The sequence below is a fragment of the Cajanus cajan genome, chromosome 9 (genome assembly GCF_000230855.2).
Source record: "Cajanus cajan strain Asha chromosome 9, NIPB_CcT2T_4, whole genome shotgun sequence".
Taxonomy (NCBI): domain Eukaryota; kingdom Viridiplantae; phylum Streptophyta; class Magnoliopsida; order Fabales; family Fabaceae; genus Cajanus; species Cajanus cajan.
This window is the reverse complement of record NC_138525.1, coordinates 53788850-53809168: the sequence shown is the minus strand read 5'-3', so window position 1 is coordinate 53809168 and position 20319 is coordinate 53788850. Positions and strand designations below refer to the sequence as shown.

The 20319-nt window shown below is 29.8% G+C and overlaps 1 protein-coding gene across 1 annotated transcript; it reads right to left on the bottom strand.

Annotated features, from left to right (window-relative positions):
- Positions 1–18344: 18344 nt before the first annotated feature.
- Positions 18345–19811, bottom strand: LOC109791444 (uncharacterized). The gene is made up of 2 exons (XM_020350743.3): positions 19540–19811; positions 18345–19264 (listed from the first exon to the last, which is right to left on the bottom strand). The coding sequence occupies exons 1-2, from the start codon at positions 19762–19764 to the stop codon at positions 18839–18841; spliced, it is 651 nt and encodes a 216-aa protein (XP_020206332.2). The 5' UTR covers positions 19765–19811; the 3' UTR covers positions 18345–18838.
- Positions 19812–20319: the final 508 nt, after the last annotated feature.

Genomic DNA, 20319 nt, shown 5'->3' with positions numbered 1-20319 from the left:
GTTAATTATTTAAGTTTTTTTTTATAAAAAATAATTATTAACTCAATCAACAAATAATTCGTGTTAGCATAAAAACAAAATATCATATCATTAAAATAAGAAGACAAACAAAAATTTACAAATAAAAAAACAAAAAAAAAAAACACAGAAACGCAACGATGAAAAACCAAATGGCAATTACTGACATTCAAAACAAAAAAGCGAGGTCACTACAAATTAAATCCAAAACGCGATTCATGGACATGTAGTCAACAATGATGTACAAATACAGTTATTGTAAAAAATACGAAAACGCGTGATTTAAAGTTGCCTAAGCGAAACTAAGTAGAGCATAGCACTCTGAAGTTGAATCATATCAAAGCGAGTATATGAGGAAGAGGAGGAAGAAGGTCCAGAGAGAGAGCAACAAGAGGAGCTGAACGATCAACTCCATGAAGGCGCAGAGCTTCATCTTCTTCTTCATCAAACGCTCTTTCAGCAATTCAATCCTCAGGTCATCAATTTCTCTCTTCCATTTCTCCTTAAATAACCGATTAATTAATTAGTCAGAGAAACTTAGATAGAGAAAGAGAAGGTTTAGGGTTTAGAAAAAGGACCTCGTCTGTGGAATGCAGGCTACAAAGAAGCAATGCAGCTTTTGCACAGCGATGCAGTGCCGCTTCCGATTTCGCCTTCTTTTCCATTTTCTCGCTCTGCGCTTTCAAATCAAAATGTCACCTCACGTGCGTAACAACCTTTCTCTCTTCCCGCAATTTTTTTTTTCCGTGAGAAATATCTTTCAAGTTTTATCCAATAGTTATTAGAAATTCTCGAGAGGCACGAAAGAAAAAAAAATGCTATAGAGAAAACCGAGCCTTGCAAGAGTATGGCCCAAATGCTCTAGCAATTGCACTGTGTAGCTTCACAGAATAATAGTCTCAATTTTTTAGGCCGATAAAGTTGCACCTCACTTTGTAAAAAAAAAAAAAGAATTAACATAGATTGTTTTTGATAACTATATTTTTTTTCATCATAATTATGATGATAATATAAAAATTTGAATCGAAGATTTTCTACATATTACTTCAATTACTCCATCATTAAATTGACTAATAATTATTTTGATAATTAGATTAGTTCTACATATAAGAACCAATCAGTATAAATTATATATTAATAATAATTACTCTCATAAATTATATGTCAATAATTTTTATATTTATATTTAGGAATATATTAGATTAAGATTTTAAAGGACTTTTTTAATTGAAATTTTTTTCGTAAATCTTAAAAGATTCTGTAAAATTTTTATGACTTTTAAGATTTTGTAAGATTCTGTAAAACTTTAAATCAAGATTTTACAATATTTTTAAGCTAGAATTTTAATGATTCTGTGGTTGTAGACTTCCGTGAATTTTTGATATACGATAAAAGTTTAATATTTTTTTTCATACATTCAAATTTAAAAGGAGTCAATGACAAATTTTTTAATTTTTAATTGCTTTCAATTATTTATGACAATGTCTTATATTAATTTTCTTTTAAAAATATAAAAAATCCTAATTTCACAATATAAAAATGAAAAAAATAAAATTCATAATAAAAAAAGAAATAAAATATTGTTGAGTCATAAAAGGAGGTAATAGTAAGAAACTCAAGGGTGGAAGAGAGATCACTGTTTTTATACTGAGAGGGTTCTTCTCCCAACTAAAATTCATTCTCATCTTATTTTACTCACAGAAACCCTAACTCAAATTTCTCTTATATATATATATATATATATATATATATTGTTCTAATAAATCTAATTGATTACAAGGTGTTGAAGATTTACCGTTGATTGTAATGATTATGATATCAATTTCAACTTTCACCTTTCATTTTTCTTGATGTATGTTATAAAAAAAATTACTACTTAAAAGTTAAAATTTTGAGCATTTTCTTTGTTATATATTTGAGGAATAAACTAAATTAAATAGGGCAGAATAAAAACAAGTCAATTAAAGAGAATAGAGAGAAAAATAGAATAAGTCAATGACATTGTCATTTACGTACTGGAGTCTCACCAAATAGAGGAATAGAATGGAAACAATAGTACAATATTATATATGAGCAGTAATGCAGTATTAGTAGTAGAAAAAAAATGGAGAAGACAAGAGCATAGAAAAGAAAAGAAATGAAAAACTCACTTAAAAATTATTAAAACACTTGAAAAGTCACTTCAAACAATCCTTCAAAATTTGATGGGTTTAGATGAGATTGTTTTATGAATTTGGTATTTATAGCTACTATTAAAAAGTCTTTCAAAATCCATTTAATACAACAATCCTTTAAAATCTTTATATTTTTGAATACCAATTAATTATTTTTAAGTTGTAAAAAGTCTCAAATGAATACCAATGGATTTTAATGGACCCTTTAAAAAATATTGAAAATTTATATTATATACCACTAGGTTATTTTTAAGTGACATAAAATCCTGATTAAATACCAACATACTTTTTTACTTAAAAAAAAGTTTTTTAAAATACACTTTCATTTAAAGCCTATAATTTGTATATCTATAAGTCTTTAGTTTAAGTGATACTAAACTTATTCTCTATAACTAAAATCTATTCGAGTGTTACAAATAGAAAAAATGTGGTTGGATGATAGATTCACTAAATGTAATCAGTTAAGTTTCCTAACAAAGAAAAGTGATTGACAAAACATATTGATATTATATATCAACAACAATATTATTAAAAAAAACTATAATTTGTATGTACAAAAAAGTGTAATACATATTATTGTCAAAAAAAGAATAGTAATGTACACTATTTAATTATGATTTAAATATTTTTTTAGTCTTTATAATTTTATTTATTTTTTTTAATCTTAATTCATATAGTTTAAAATATTTTTTTGTAGTCCATATACATACTTTTTTTTATCGTTTTTTCATTAACATTATTTGTATTGTGATGACGTGGTGAAGAAATTTTTACATGAAATTTTTAATGTGTCATTTTTTGTTGAAATTTTTGTATTCTTAAACATTTCAAATTTTATCATTATCTTGATTATATTCTCATATATTTTGTATTCTCAACCATACTCAAGTATCTTACCTCATGTTCAAGGGGTTAAATTTGTAACTCCCATTTAATATACTAAGTATAATTGTATAAGTGATAGGTGCTTAGCGCTAATCAACTCATGCTTAGCATAAAGAGAATAGAGAGTAAGGTTGCTCTTTGTGGCTCTATTGCTTAATGCCCAAACTTTCTCACTTAACACCAAGAGTACAAAGAGAAAAAGTCACTCTCTAGAACTCTCATGCTTAATACACAAAAATAAAATAAAATTGTGCTTAACTTAAAAAATATTCATACTCATTGACGTTATGACATTTAACAAGAACCCAATCATACTTAATGTCTAATAAAATGTTGTAGTCATTGTGAATTTGGTGCTTAGCGCGCTTAACATCAAACTATAGGATGATCTCTATGGTTATTATGCTTAGCAAGAGTTTTGTCTCATTTAACACCAGAGCAACAAAGGTTAACCCTACACCTCGAAAAGTCTCGTGTTTAGTGAGGATAATCTCATACTTAGTGCAAACTTGTAAAATTCCTAAATTTTGTGTTTACAAAACTCCTTTCAAAACTCATACAAATTCAATTTGACTTATTCACTACAAATTATAATCAAGTACATTTTCAATTCATTATTCACAAATATAACATGTTGAAATTTTGTGTCTTTTTTTTAATATATATATTTCTCTCTCTTAATCTCTTTTTCTTTTTTTCTTTCTTTTGTCACTTTTCTTCCTCATTATTTTCTATCATTTCTCTTTCTTTCTCCTTACTTTCTGATAGACTATGGCCCAGGCCAAGGAATCCAAGAGGTGATACCTTAAAAGAACCAAGAGGAATGGGATGATCTTAAAGACCTTTTGCATATATTTTGTACATAGTCTTTTGTATAGGTTATTTTTGCATTTGTATTTGTGAGGCACTTTACTTGCTTTTTCTAGTGTTTGTATATTGATTTTAAGGTAGGTTACTTGGAGAGTTTAACCCCATTTAACCTCTCTAGTTGATACATTCATTTTGTATTTTTTCAGTAGAGAAAAAGGGGGTGACAATTAGCAAAGCTAGGGTGTGTGTTTAGAAATTGGGCCTGAGTTGAGCCTAGGCAAAATTTTGCATATTGGACTCATTTTGCTCCTAATTTTTCATAGATTTGATTTAGCTAGGTCTCATCATCATATGATGAACCTAACTAAACCAAATCAAGAATTTTCAAATTAAATCATGGAGCAAATTGACCCAAAGGCCGCCTAGCTCATCTTCTCCTCCTTGGCCGAATTTTTGAACTACACCTCTTGGTTTTGAAGCTTGCCTTGCAAGCTTCTAAACCTTGATAGGTTAAGCTTACCTTACCATGGTTCTTAAGTGAACCATGGTTAAGGTTAGCTTCTCCTACAAGCTAGCTAAACCGTGGAAGGTTAGCTAAACCTTACCATGGTTCCTAGAGAACCATGGTTAAGGTTAGCTTCTCCTAGAAGCTACCTCTCCCTATATATTTGTAAATACCTCTCATGTACTCACTTTTGACAAATTTGAGAAACAAACTTCAGATTTCTCTCTCAAGAGTCTCTCCAAAACCGTAGGGAAAATTCTCTCTATGGTTCTCTCAAAGTTTCTTCAAACTTTGCTTAGGTTCCTCAAGCTTCTACAACAAGCTAGGAGTAACCGAACCTCCTTCAAGGACTTCTACTCCATTGAAGCTTCTTCAAAGGAGATTTCAGAAACCTCAAGGTGTCAACCTCAAGGCATTTCGGTCCTTAGCATGGAATCATTGAAGGAACAACAATCTCCTTCAACTAGTTCCATCACTTTCTTCGTTATTTCCTCAACTCTTCTTTTTCCTCTTCCCTTCCACTTCGTTCTCCTATCTTTCTTTTTTCTATATATTGTTGTAAAAGTTATCAAGATTTATATTTTGACTTATGAAATATTTAAAATTTAACCATTATTTATTTTAGATAAAAAATAATATCAAAATTTTAATTTTTTAAACATATATAAAAAAATAAATTTCTCTTGAACATTAAATTATTTTGTCTAGGTTAAATATTTCAAATTTCAAAAATTTTAATTTTAATTACTTTTTATCCAATCAAAACATTTTAAAAAAATAGGAAACATATTTAAATCAAAACAATTCAAATTTTCAACATTTCAAAAAAATTTAAAATTTCTTATTTAAACAAAACCTAATAATTTTTTTTATTGAATTAGTATGTGAATGTACCTTAGAAATAAGAAAAAAGACAAAATATTGAGAATGTTTTATTAAGAAAGTAAAAGTTTTACTATCTCAAATTATATACACTTGAATCGACTTGTATTTAAATGGTCTATGCAACTTTGTGTGAAATATCATAAATGTTATTTTCAAATGTCTTAAATTTAACAATGCTTTGTCAATATTACGATATCTAAAAAAATATATGTTTGCGCTAATGCAACAAACTTTTTTTTGTGATGGTTGTTCATCCTTGAATGGAAGTGAGATTTCATATTCATTTAATAAAAAATTTTTAAAAAAATATCTATTAAAAAATTATATTAATTTTACTTTTTTATTCAAATTTATTATTTTTTAATTAATCATGTAACTTTGAATATTTGCTATACATATATAAAATCTTTTCAAATCTTATAAGTTCTTTTAGGTATAAATCTATCAAAATTTTAAGGTTAAAACCCTTATTTGGTCCCTTATAATATTTTTTGTTTCAATTTAGTCCCACTTTAATTTTTGGTTTCAATTTGGTCTCCAATAATTTAAATTATTGCAATTTAGGACTTCCGTCCAAATGATTTAAACGGGGTTAACTGTTGGTCACGTGGATGCTAGGTGGATGTCACGTAAATGTATACGTGGACGCTAAATTTCATGAATATACCTGGAACCAGAACGGCCCATTCTGAAACCAAAACGGCCTGTTCTGCTTGCATATGTTATGTGTTAATTTTGCAATTGGAATGGGCCGTTCCAAATGCAAATTTAACACACCATGAGTGCATCAGAACGGCCCGTTCCAGAACGCCAACTTCATGCATGCATTGACCAAAATGCTGCAATGTGATTCAAAAATTGAAAAACAAAATTCATAACATATCATAAATTCAAAGACAGAAACATGGTTCAGAAACTGAAAATAAAAATTCAAAACATAACATATACTAAAAAGTTCAAAGAAATTACTGAGAAAGAAAATCATCTAGGTAACGCTGAAGGGAAACCCTAAACCACAAAAATTCAGGTTGTACCTCCTCAAGAACAGGTTGTTATTGTTGGGGTATATCATCAATGACTTCAAGGAGAAACATCGTTTCGTTTCATCCTTGACTGTATAGTGTCAATTTGGTAGTAAGTGGTTCACTCCAGTTTGACCAACAATGAAATAAAACCTGCTACCATTGTCCTTAGTAATACACTGCATCGTCCTTAATAATACATTGTATAGCCCAAATGTTTAGCAATTGAAGTTATCAATCCCCATTGACAATATTACCAAATCTAGTGTTTGAAATGCTTTGTACCTTGGGTCTTTTTTCTTGCACGATTTACAACCGTGAACTATAGTCATTGCCCATTCTAGAACCAGAACGGCTCATTCTGGTTACACTATTGGTGTGTAAATTTCGCATCTGGAACGACTCGTTCCAAGTACAAAATTTACACACCAAGAGTGCAACTAGAACGGACCGTTCTGGTTCCAGGTGTATTCAAGAAATTTGACATCCATCTACGTGGCATCTACGTGACATCCACGTGGCCAACAATTAACTTCGTTTAAATCATTTGGACGGAAGTACCAAATTACAATAATTTAAATTGTTGGGAACCAAATTGAAACCAAAAATTAAAGTGAGACTAAATTGAAACAAAAAAATATTATAAGGGACCAAATAAGGGTTTTAACCAAATTTTAACTATACATTCTTGATTGTAAAAGTTGATAAAAAAAATCTAATAAGATATTACATTTCTATATGATTTATTAAAACCCACAAGATAATTTTTCTTTTAAAATATTAATTTAAAACCTTTTTCTTTATTAAAATTAATTCTTACCCATACAGTAAAAAAAACAACATCAAAGTTAAGCAAATGTTACTAAGGAAAGATCTTATGCAGACCAAGAAAATTTCTCAAAATATTTCTATGCGGAATTAATATGTCTTAATTTGAGTATTATTATTTTAGATTTAAATGCATTTTTATCCTTCAATAGTAGTAGATATGCGATATTCGTTTTCAAATTATAATTGACCAATTTTAGTCTCTTAAATATTATAATTGTGCAATTTTGATTCCTTAATTTTTAATTGAACAAATTTAGTTCTTAAAGTACTGCAATTGTATAATTTTAGTTTTTAAAGTATTTTAATTAGACAAATTTTTAGTTATTTAAATTATATATATTAGTAATTTTAGTAATATATATATATATATATATATATATATCATTTAATATATGAATGAAAGTTATAATATATGTAACTTAAATATGTTAAAATTGTATAATTGGATGCTTTTGAGAGATTATGTGATACTTTAAAGACTACAATTTCTTAATTAAAATATGAAAAATTAAAATTGCATAATTGTGATATTTGAAGAATAAAATTATCTAATTAGAACTTTAGAAATCATAATTACACAATCATAATACTAGATGAATCAAACACAATTAAGCCTTTTTTTTTTAAAAAAACAGCCAGATAAAAAAAGGGTATATATTATACCGTAATAAAATACCCCTTTCATTCTATAAAGAAAAAATAAGTCCTAAAATAAGGATTATAATAGATTTTTAATGCAATATTAATTACTTATTTTCTATTTATACCCTCATAATATTATTGTACTATCTTTGTTCCTATATAAGATTCAATTACTTAATTTTTCAAGATTAAGAAAAAATAGCTAATTTAGTTGATATCAATAAATATGTCCTATTTATATTTTTTTTTCAAAATTATCCTTATACTAGTTATCTTTCCCAATTAATATTCATATCTAGAGAAAACTTAGATATAATTTTTTAGGTGTAATTGATATTGTTCTTCAATCAAAATTGAAGATTTATCTCGATAAATATAAATGTATATTAATGAGACTTGTATTAAATGTACTGCATATTACTGAGGCAAATATTCAATTCTATTAAAAAACAACAACCACGCATAAATAATTGTATTGAAGTTTTGTCTTATGTATTTTCTAACTAATTAAAGCCCATGTCCTATATATTATTATCTTCTCCTAATTATTACTTATCTTCTTCCCAACAATTAGAATGTATGTTCTTTAAAAGATTTATGGCTTAAATATGTTTTTAGCCCCTCAAATTTAAGATAAATTTATTTTTGGTCCCTCAAATTTAAAACTATTATTTTTAGTCCCTGTAATTTTAAAAAATCTTGTTTTAGTCCTTTTGGTCACTAATAATATATTTGAAAGTAACTAATTAAGATAGTTATGCAATATCAACCGGATTTAATGTGATATTTTCATTAATAAGGATACCAATAAGTATATTTTATGTAATAATGTTTGATAAATTTCTTAACAAAATTTGAATATAAGGACTAAAATAAGATTTTTTTGAAATTACAGGGACTAAAAATAACAATTTTAAATTCGAGGGACCAAAAACATATTTATCCTAAATTTGAGGGACTAAAAACATATTTAAGCCAAGATTTATAATTAATGTTTTTCATCAAATTAAGATAATATACTTTGATTAGAGATATTTTAACCTAAAAATAATTAATATATAAATAATATAAATTAAATTTTATAAAAAAATAATAATCGTTCACTACAAGAAGTTTTGAAATTACAAACGACCAAAATCCGTGGGTAATCCAAAAAATTCATGGGTAACACTTCATTTCCGACGGATTACAGACGGACAATAATCCGTCGAAAAATTGCTCGTCTGAAACATTTACCGACGAATTATAATCTGTGGGTAACTTTCCGACGGAATTACCCACAGATTATCCGTGGGTATTGTTGATAATATTTGTAACGACCCGCCCTAGGCCATCACATCAACAACTAATATGACAACTAAAATAAAATAATATATAATTAAGAAAAGAGAGTGTGAGACCCCGTTCCTATTTTCTTTTTCCTCTTTTACTCACTTCACTCTCTACTCACTTTACTGATTCTCTCTCAACCTTGTATTTCTTTCTTTTCTTGGATCAAATCCATTCCTTTCTGGCTGTAAGTGAGGGGTAGTGTCGTGTGAAGCTAACTGGAAGCCGGAAATCCTTTTCTCTTCTTCGTTGAGCTCTTTCTCTTCTCCTCCGTTGTCCCGAAGCTCGAATTTTTGCACCGAGGTAAGGGAAGCTAGGTTTTTGCTGGATTGTGTGGAAATGAGTTTAAAAACTCATGAGGGGTTTGATGTTGGATGATTGTTGGTTGAGATTGAAGAAATTTCATTTTCGGGGTTTTGGGTGAAAATTTGGGATTTTCATGTTTTGATGGTTGCATGTTGGTAAAGCTGTGGTTTTTGAGTTGTTTGATGTAAATGCAGTTAATTTTATGGATTACATGTGTTTGAGTTGGCTGATTTTGCAGGTTTTGGGTGAAATTTTTGAAGTGGTGAGGGTTACTGTTTGAAATTGCGCCGGGCGCAGTTCTTCGCGCCGGGCGTGAGTTGAAATGGGAAATCCCTGGGTGAATCACGCTGGGCGTGGGGAGAACCACGCCGGGCGCACTATCAGACGTGAATCTTATGTTTTTGTTACTGATATTGCGTCGGGCACAAAAGACCTCTGTAGGTCTCTGGTTGAGATTTGCATCGGGCGTGATTTTAATGTGATGGGCGTGCGTTTTCTTTCAGAATTTGACTTTATGGTCTTCATGAAAGTTGTAGCCTTGGATGTTAGCTTTCCAATGGCACTGAAATCACCCAAAAAAGAGTTCTAGAACTCCATATATGGCTATTTTAGTGAAGAGGGGTCAAGCTGTCAGCATTGCTTATAGCTGTTGCGGTTTTTAGAATTTTTAACAAGGTAGATGAAGGAATTAGGACTTGGTGTCTTCGTGAGCTGTTGTAGGCCGTAAGGCTGAGCTGTTGTAGGTTGAAAGGCTGAGCTATTGTAGGTCGTAAGGCTGAGCTGTTGTAGGCTGTAAGGCTGAGCTGTTGATCACTAAGAACATCTAAGCAACCCCCATTGGAGATGTTCTAAGACTAGAGGAGATGTTTTTCGAAATTGATCATCCCTTTGTGTGGATTGGGGAACTTGTGGTGCTCTTAGAGCCCAATTTGTTAAAAATCCTCCCTGAGAAGCTGTCCCTTGGAGTGGTCAATGTGTTGTTCTCCTCTAAGTACTTAGTTGGTCCTGTGTGTGGGCAAGGTCGAGGCACACGTGTACAAAGCGACCACGGTATAGGGGCCAGTCGAGCTATACCGCTTACAAGCGACCAAACCGAGCTGATATGCGTGACGTCGCATTGTTTGTTTACTGCTGTTATTGCTGAATGATGTGAGCTGTATATGTGATGTGTTGTGTGTTGATCTTGCTGAACTAGATTGATGTACTGATAGTTGTAGCTGTTTAGCATTCATGTATTTATATATATGTATGTTGATTCTTTTCACTAGCTTACCCTTTGTTATTTCCATGTGGTTTGGACTGCAATGATCATATGATATATGGGAGCAGAGCAGGGTTAGGTTGGTGTCTTGAGCTAGGTCTGCAGCTAGCAGATGGAGTTTATTCTTTTTGTTGTTTTTAGCTACTTAGTGTAGCAATTGGGCTGTATTTTGTATATTTGGATCTTAAGTCCCAGGCTAGACCTTGTGTATATATTTTAGCTGCTTATATATATGCATGCTCTTTTCTGTGTGGCACTATGGTGTTTTGCTGTGTGACAGCCAGGCGGGTCGTTACAAAGAGCAAAGGCCAGCTACACTAGAGTGTAAATATAAAATAACGTATAAATTGTTTTCATCATATAATACATAATTTTATAAAAGGGTCATCATCAGTAGGGTTATACAGTCATCCAAAAAGATAATAAATGTACAACATCATGAAAACATCAAAAGGGACACCCTAGGTGTTGGTCAAGCTCTAAGTCTAGCCACTTCTCAAAGCAGCTACCAAAAGACTCCTTGCCATCACAAAGCCTCACACCTGATCTGCTCCCCCACATAGTAAGATCATCACAGTCCACATCATGGAAATATAAGGGTTAGCACGTATAAAATCAACCATAGTACAATAAAATGAAATATCATTAAACTAGATATTCATCAACAGTAGGTATCCATACCAAGGGAATGACAACATTATAACAAGTCATTTCCATGCCAAATATAAACCAATCCAAAATCCAATGTATACACATCCATGTCAATGGATACATATTCTATGATAATAAAGAATCCATAACCAATGTATACAATCCATACCAAATGTATACATATTCCACATCTAAACCAAAGTCACACCATTGTATAATCCCATGAAGTAGCCAACACATCCAAACCAAATGTTGACCTCAACACATCCAAACCAAGTGTTGAATTCATGAACATGTTACCTGCCCATGTCACACACCTAACCTCTCATGGAAAATATACAATTGGGTTACATTGTCACGATGTAACCCTGGTGATCGGGGCCACTTCATCTATCAGTATGACTCGGCCTTGCCCTCATACCGGTAGCAAATAGAATACTTAGAGGAGTACTTCAAAATCCACCTAACATCTGAAGTGATTTATTATATAATCTTTGGAAAAGTTCCATATAGGAATCCTCACAATGGGACTCCCAAATTCCATATTTTTCCAAAGATTATATCCTGATCTCACCAAGAGATCTCCCAATCCATACCATAACTTTACTCCTCTAAGTCCTATTAGCTTTCCAAACCAAACACACATAGCATATTCCATAATTACATACAAACTTTTCCATAACCATGCCAAATTACTCAATATAACAACATAAATAATTAAACACCCAAAACAACTATCAACTTAACCAAATCACTCTTTGTGAAATGACAATCTTCACATAAAACAGCATATCAAGAGTTATACTACTCCTATCATACTCATCTTTATCTCATATGAAAGATAAGAAGATTTCCTACAACTCTTATAAAGACATCAAGTCCTAATTCCATCATCTACTTTGTTAAAAATTCTAAAAACTGCAACAGCTATAACCAATGCTAGCAGCTTGACCCCTGTTCACTAAAACAGTCATATCTGAAGTTCTAGACCTCATTTTTGGGTGATTCCAACTCCATTGGAAAGCTAACATCCAAGGATACAACTTTCATGAAGACTTCAAGACCAACATACTCACGCCCAGCGCACTAATATCCCACCCGGCGCAAAACTCAAACAGAGACCTACAGAGGTCATTGCGCCCAGCCCAATTATCCTACGGTCAGCGCAATATCAGTAACCAAAACACAAGGACCACGTCTGATAGTGCGCCCAGCGTGGTTCTCCCCACACCCGGCGTGATTCACCTAGGGATTCTCATTTCAAATTGCGCCCGGCGCGACTAACCTCGCGCCCGGCGTGATTTGGCAATGATGGTCTCTGATAAATTCACGTCCGGTGCCAAGAACTGTGCCCGACGCATTTACAACCAGAAACCCTCGAAAACCTCAAAAATTCCTTCCAATCATGAATCCAATCCAAATTACATGAGTTTGAACCATTATAAAGCATAAACAATATCCAAAAACAACATTTTAAGCAATAAAATCAAGTATTAACCATTAATCCATGGATATCATGAAGAAACCCCAACCAAAACCCTTTCCCCTCAATCCATCCTTAATCAGGCATAAATCATGGAATTAATATGATATTTGAAACCCATACATACTAGATTAAGTCTTATAAGTACTACCCTTACCTTAGAAACCTCAAAAATGCAGGATTTGGACAAAACCCTCAAATCCCAACTCAAACTTTAATCCCCCTTTTCAAGGCTTTAGAGGCCAAATCTCTTAAAACTCTAGTTGTGAAGATTAATCCTGGCTTGATAAGCTTCCCAAATGTGTCCTCAGCTTCCCTCCAAACCAGAGCCTCTCTCTCTACTTCCTCTCTCTAGAAACTGTCTCTGTTTGACAAATGAGATCCTCCGGTCCTAAGTCCCTATATATAGCCATTTTCCAAAATTTTCAAATTTCACCCTTAGCACCTATTCACCTCAAATATTCTATTCCTTAAAGTATTTCAACTCCCTAAGCTCTAAAACAACCTCAAATTCACTCAGAAAGACTGGATTTATCTTATGTTCCTATCCTTCAATCTCCTATCCATCCTATTCCTTTCCATGCAATACTCACAACTCACCATCATATGAAATGCAACATGTATCAACACACAAACAAACATCACTTTCAGATGCATATGCTTGGAATAATGAGTTGCATGCCATAATACTTCACTTAACTAAGATGAGAAGGAAGGTGATCAGTCTTCTTCCCTCTTAGTACCAATTCAGTATAATGGTGTACAATGCATCATTCACCAAATTCATGCACACACATACCTATATAAACCTCTCAAAACATCAACCTCTCATCTCATACTATAAAATCACTACCATGCTTAAACAACTAATCAAAATTCACATCAACATACAACATGCACAAAGGTAAGTACATTTAAAATCCACTTCTCCATAATCCAATCCGAATCCATATAAACAACATATACATACATGCATACATACATAGATATATATCGAGAGTATATCTACCAAATAACTCGGTATTTCCATGGCGTTACAATATTTTTAAAAAATTATTTCAAAATTATATTAAATAACATCCTTATTTAGTGCAACCATCTCTCATATATGAGATTTCAGCAGCTCCACTCCATGACACTTCACGCAACTCCTCGTTGGTCAGAACCCTTCACCAATCGGAGCTGTCCATGGGTAAATCTTTTTGAGATATTCGTATGCTTTTAGGATCAAAGATTGATCCCACAAACCCCACGAATTAATACAAGACTGAAGTTCTCAAGGAATAAGTTACCAAAGAGCAGATGCATCTCATTGGTATAAATAATACAAATTAATTCCTTTAAGTCATTTTCAACTATATAATCTCATGCTTGTATAATCTTTGAATCCCTTTCATTCTAGTATATTTCACAAATTACAATATAATATAATACTATAATTTTTTTATCTAAATTAAAAATTAATATTTTAGTTTGTGTATTTCACAAGTGACATTTTTATTTATTATAATTAAAATTTATAATAAATTATATATAAAAATAAATATTATAGTTAAATCAATAAATCATATATAAAATTTGTATAAATATATATTAAATGAAAATTAGTAACTAATCAAAGAATAATTAACTTCTATATATAAAACACAAATGTCTCTCTTATATCATAGCGTTTTTAGAGACTTTTCTTTAACTATAAGAATTTTATATATTTTTAATTTTTTTTATCTAATTTAGTTTTATTTATCATTATTACTTATAAATTAATTTTATTATTTTTAACATAAATTATTAATAAAAAATAATTACCCACGAACACATTCGTGAGTAATTCCGTGAGTAATTATCTAATTTAATTTTTATTTATCATAATTACTTATAAATTAATTTTATTATTTTAACATAAATTATTAATAAAAATTAATTACTCATGGATACATCCGTGGGTAATTCCAGGAGTAATTATCTAATTTAATTTTTATTTATCATAATTACTTATAAATTAGTTTTATTATTTTTAAAATAAATTATTAATAAAAAAATAATTACTCACAGATTTATTCGTAGGTAATTTCTTGGATAATTATCTAATTTAATTTTTATTTATCATAATTACCTATAAATTAATTTTCTTATTTTTAAATTAAATTATTAATAAAAAATAATTACCCATAGATTTATTCGTGGGTAATCCACGGATTTATCCGTAGGTAATTATCTAATTTAATTTTTATTTATCATAATTACTTATAAATTAATTTTATTATTTTTAAAATAAATTATTAATAAAAAGTAATTACCACAGATTTATTTGTGGGTAATTATCCATGGATACATCCGTAGGTAATTTCGTGGGTAATTATCTAATTTAATTTTTATTTATTATAATTACTTATGAATTAATTTTATTATTTTTAAAATAAATTATTAATAAAAAAATAATTACCCACGAATACATCGTCGGTAATAACGTCGGTAATTTCGTGAGTATTGTTGATAATATTTTTAAAAAATCATTTTAAAATTATATTAAATAATAATCTTGTTTTATTAAAAAAATATAATTCAAAATTGGTAAAATTATTATAAATGTTAAGAAATTATCTTTTAATTTTAGAATATCATGCATCAATATATCATTTCACTAATTATGTATTTCTCAATATAAATAAAATTAACTATATAATATTAAAATATATTGATAGTAAATTATTATTTTATACTATCATTTAATTATAAATTTTATATATATAATAGTTGGTTTTGTAAATTAATTAACATGAGAAAATTAGTTGAGTATTTAAGAATTTAATTTGTTAATCTTTTATCATTAAATTTTTTTAAGTTACCGACGATTTTTTTTCCCATTTTTTATGAGCAATATTTTAGACAGATAATCCGTGGCAAATATCTGTCTGAAACATCATAATTTTTCCACGAAAAAAATTTGTGGGTAATATCCATATGAAATTTCAGACGGAAAAAATATATGGGTAATATCTGTCAGAATCAATTATTTTTCAGATGGACACATATCCATCGGAAAAGTCCTTCGGTAATGTTATTTTTCAAACAGATATTTATCCGTGGGAAAAAGTATGTCGATAATAATTTTTTTTTTTTATAGTGGTTCTAAATTAGGTCTTCTAAATAAGACCAAAGAAAGTATTTAGAAAGTGATTTAATGTTTCATTATTTTTAATTAAAAAATTGATAAAAATATTATTTTATAAAATTATTATTTTCTTTTATTTATTAATTATATATATATAATAACCTAAAAATATACTTATTATAAAACAGAATTTGTAATTAGTACTCCTGTCAATAATTAATCAAGACATAATTAAATTTTTAATAACCTTTTGGGATAATTATTATTTGGATTTTATTATTTCTGCCAAGTTTTAATCGGGAGATAACAATTTCAATAGACAAAGCCAACCAGCAGTCCAGCAGCATAAAATTATCCAAAGCATTCCATAAATGCAGCTGACTTGGTAATTCCTCCATCCAAAAGTAGTTTGCAAATTTTATGAACAAAGCTCTCTTACCGATTAATAAGGATTGCGATTTTAATTCGTTTAAATTTAAGATTGAATTCTTCTTTCATTTCTTGTCAAATGATCTAATAATTTTTATTTTATTTTAACCATGTTTTTATAAGTATTCATTTTTAGTAGTGCCTTTATCAACCATACTTTTTTTATACACAAAACTTAAACTTAAAAAAATTATTTAAGAAAACAAGTTTAATTTCACCTAATAATATAAGATTCTATCTGAGTTTGCATTTTCTTTATAATATGATAATTTGACACTTTCTACAATCACAAAATTCTATTTTGATGGGTATATTTATTCAAAGAGATTTCTTGGCATAAGATATAAAATTCTTCTAATAGATCTTTGTTAATCTCAATTTAGTAAGTATAATTTTAAGTTAAATTAGATATTATTAAACTTTGACTAATCATAAAATGAATAGTATTTTAATTTAAAGATCTCAAACGTATCATCATTGACCCTGTATTCAATAGTCACAAAGATATCATCCCTATGTACTATTTTACTCATAGAAAAAACTAATAATTTATTGGTAATTATCTTTATCATTTAACATAATGCAGACATCACCTCAAAAAAAAAACATAATGCATACATGATTAGAAAGCAACCATCCCAACTAATTGATTATTATGACAAAATAGTCTTCTTAAAAACTCATTGGTTCACAACCTTATATTTCTTCTATATATCTATTCATTTAGGAGGGAAGCAAATATAGTAAAAAATAGAATTAATATTCTCGTTTATATTAAACATATTTTAACTTACTAATATTACTTCTACATAAGTAAGCATTTAGTTAATATAAAAATATAATAAATAAGGGTTTTCTTTTTAAAACTCTTATTTTTAAGTCATAATTTTAAAACAAATTAATTTTTTTTAAATGACAAATAATTTTAAACATAGAAGATACATTCTTACTCGCCATTATCTTGTTCCTAAATACAGTATAACATAGAAAGTTGAGTAATAAATTAAATTAGGTTTATTTAATGTGGAATGTGTAAAAACTAGCTACTACGTATTAATCAACTTCACTATCTTGAATTTATGAAGCAAGAAACGTAAATGATCATGACGCTACACATTAACGCCCAATATGCATTTAATGCGAATGGAAATGTACTATAACCGACGTAAGCTAATTAATGCAATTGCTATATTTCAGATATTCATTTGCCGTCATTAATTATAGTCTTCTATCGATTTTAGGTGGAGTGATCATCTTAGTACTATTAGAATTAGATTATCTAATTTTATACGAAAGCACGACCATAATATCTCTCAACATTTTTTAGTTAAACCAATTTTTAATTAATATCTATTTTTTGCACTTCCTATGCTGATATTCATATAGACATGATAAATTTTAAATTTGTATGAGATGTTTGTTTATTTTTATTTTATTTTTTTATAACAAAAAGAGATATAATAAGAGGAAAAAGAAGTTTATTGTGTGACGGAGAGAGATAAGGGGAAAAAATTAATGTTAAAAGAGGGTACTCTTGTGAAAAACTACTCCTATAACTTTAGATACTACCTTTAGAGATTAGAGGAGCATTTTCTCAATTTAATTATGACAACATTTCTTGCAGGATCTCTCATTCAGTGAAATTTATGTCCTTATTTTTATATGATATTCAATTAACTTCTATTCTTTTGTTGGACACGGAATATCTAATGAGAATTACATCTTAATTACCATTATATATGTGTCTCAATTCAAGAAAATAGCCATCCTTCTATATATATAAGGCCAATCCAAAGCAGTGAGAAAAGAAAAACGAGAAGAAACCCTTCATCACATAGAAACATACATGGTTCTATATATGTGTGTAATTTTTCTACCCATTTGACCTGTCATCACATACATATATAGAAAGTGATCGTATGCAATGGAAATAGTAATTTAATTTAGCACATTAATACATAATATGCATGTTTGAAAACAAGTTACCACCATGCAAAATGTAGAAAAATCCACTCTCGTTACTGGAAAAGAAAATGAAAATACATAGAAACGTTTGTTACAACTTGAAGAACCATGCTGTTTGGGAGAGCTAAGTGCCCTTCAGACAAAAATGGTCTTGCTTAATCTCAAATCCTTAAAGAACCTACCTAGCTAAATCCTACTATTATATTTATAACAGAATACATAAATTTAGGAAGATCAAGGACACGTACTCTTATTTGTACATAGATATGATTATGATACACTAGGTTTAGGTTAGTTTCTTATCAGTCACCCATTACACATCCTAACAGTTAAATTTACCACTACGTAGAGGTCTATAGGTTAAATACCACTCGTCCACTCCTTGATTTTAACACATAGCTAAACTGTAAAGAAACCTGGACCATATATTCAAGGGGGAATTAAAAGATAATACAAGCTTGGGCCATGCCATGCTACATAAAGCAGATAATTTTCAATCAAACCCATGTCTTCAATTTTCTCATTAATTAACACAACAGAGGCTGCACCTTCTTTCTCTTCAAGAACTTTGAAGGGTTCTGATCCGGTGGATGCATGAATTTGCAGTTAGGACAAGCAGGAGATGACTTGCACAGCATTACCAACATGTGACACCTCATACAAACCGTTGCAATCATCTCTTTGTGATCTCCCTCTGATGATAGCCACGATGGAGGTCTTGTTAAAACACACGAATCATCCTTTTCACAATTGCTCGATTCAATCAACAGACCATGCTTCTTCTTCTCCTTCATGTCATAACTGCCTTCGTTTTTCTTCAGTGACTCACACGTCAAGTTCAGCTCAAGGTCCAGGCTCATTTGACCAAGAGATGGTGCTTCAGTATCAGGGTTTCTCTCTGAGTATGCTGTTTTCATGTTCATCATCGTGTTGCACAAGTGTATCTGCCCTGACTGCATGAAAATAACGAAACATACATTAGATTAACTCACGAGAACAAAAATAATAAGTAGACAAGGCAAAATAGTTTTTTAGCAACATGGTTGGTATGGTTAGCACAAAAGTATGTAATCAAGAGTTTGATTTCAAGTTCATGCGCATAAAGAAAAGATCTATTGTAAAATTAGTTTTTCTTAAACATATATCAATATCTATAAAAAAATTAGTCTTTTCTCGTATCAGATTCTCTAGGTTGAACCAAAAGTTGAAAATATATTATATATTATACCTGAATAGTGAGGTATTGTTGCAATTTATGTGAAGGTAATGGTGTCTCGAGGTGCAGCTCTATATCAAAGATGGATTTTCTCTTCTCTGCATCCGTTGGATCATGCTTGAAGAATTCTTCAGTGAGTGTCTCCTCTTCCAACTTTCTCTTCCTTGGTGGAGATTCAAATTGTGCAGGAACTTGAGTTATTGGGGTTTGGGCGAGCGCTTTGTGAAAGGAGACCATAGCTTGAATATTGAAGAGTGAACGAAATGTGTAATGAGTTAGAGTTAGAGGTGGTTATATAGTAGGTGGCAGCACTTGAAGGTGGAAGCGTCAAAATTGGTGGTCTTTACCTATGTACGTGTCAACTGTGACATGCTTTTCAAGTTGGCTAATAACCTTTCATAAGTACACATTTTCACACCTTAAGTAACAAGTTATTTATTGTTGATCTAAACGCTACTAGTACTACCTCATTCTTGCGTAAGAAAAATGGGTTCATGCACTTTCCTGCTTCCAAAGTACTCTTGCCAAGACTTGGGTTTAAGATCATACAATAAATGAATCATGACTTCACCTTAATTCAAAGAACCTTGACACGTAACTCCACGCCTAAACTTAAAGTTCTATGGATAGTTTAAAATTCTCTATTTACTTATTTTATGATAAATATTTTTTTTTATATTTTAAAGATATTTTTTTCATTTAATATGTTTTATTAAAGTATTAAGAAGGTTTATAGGAAGAATTTTAGAAATATATATATATATATATATATATATATATATATATTATATT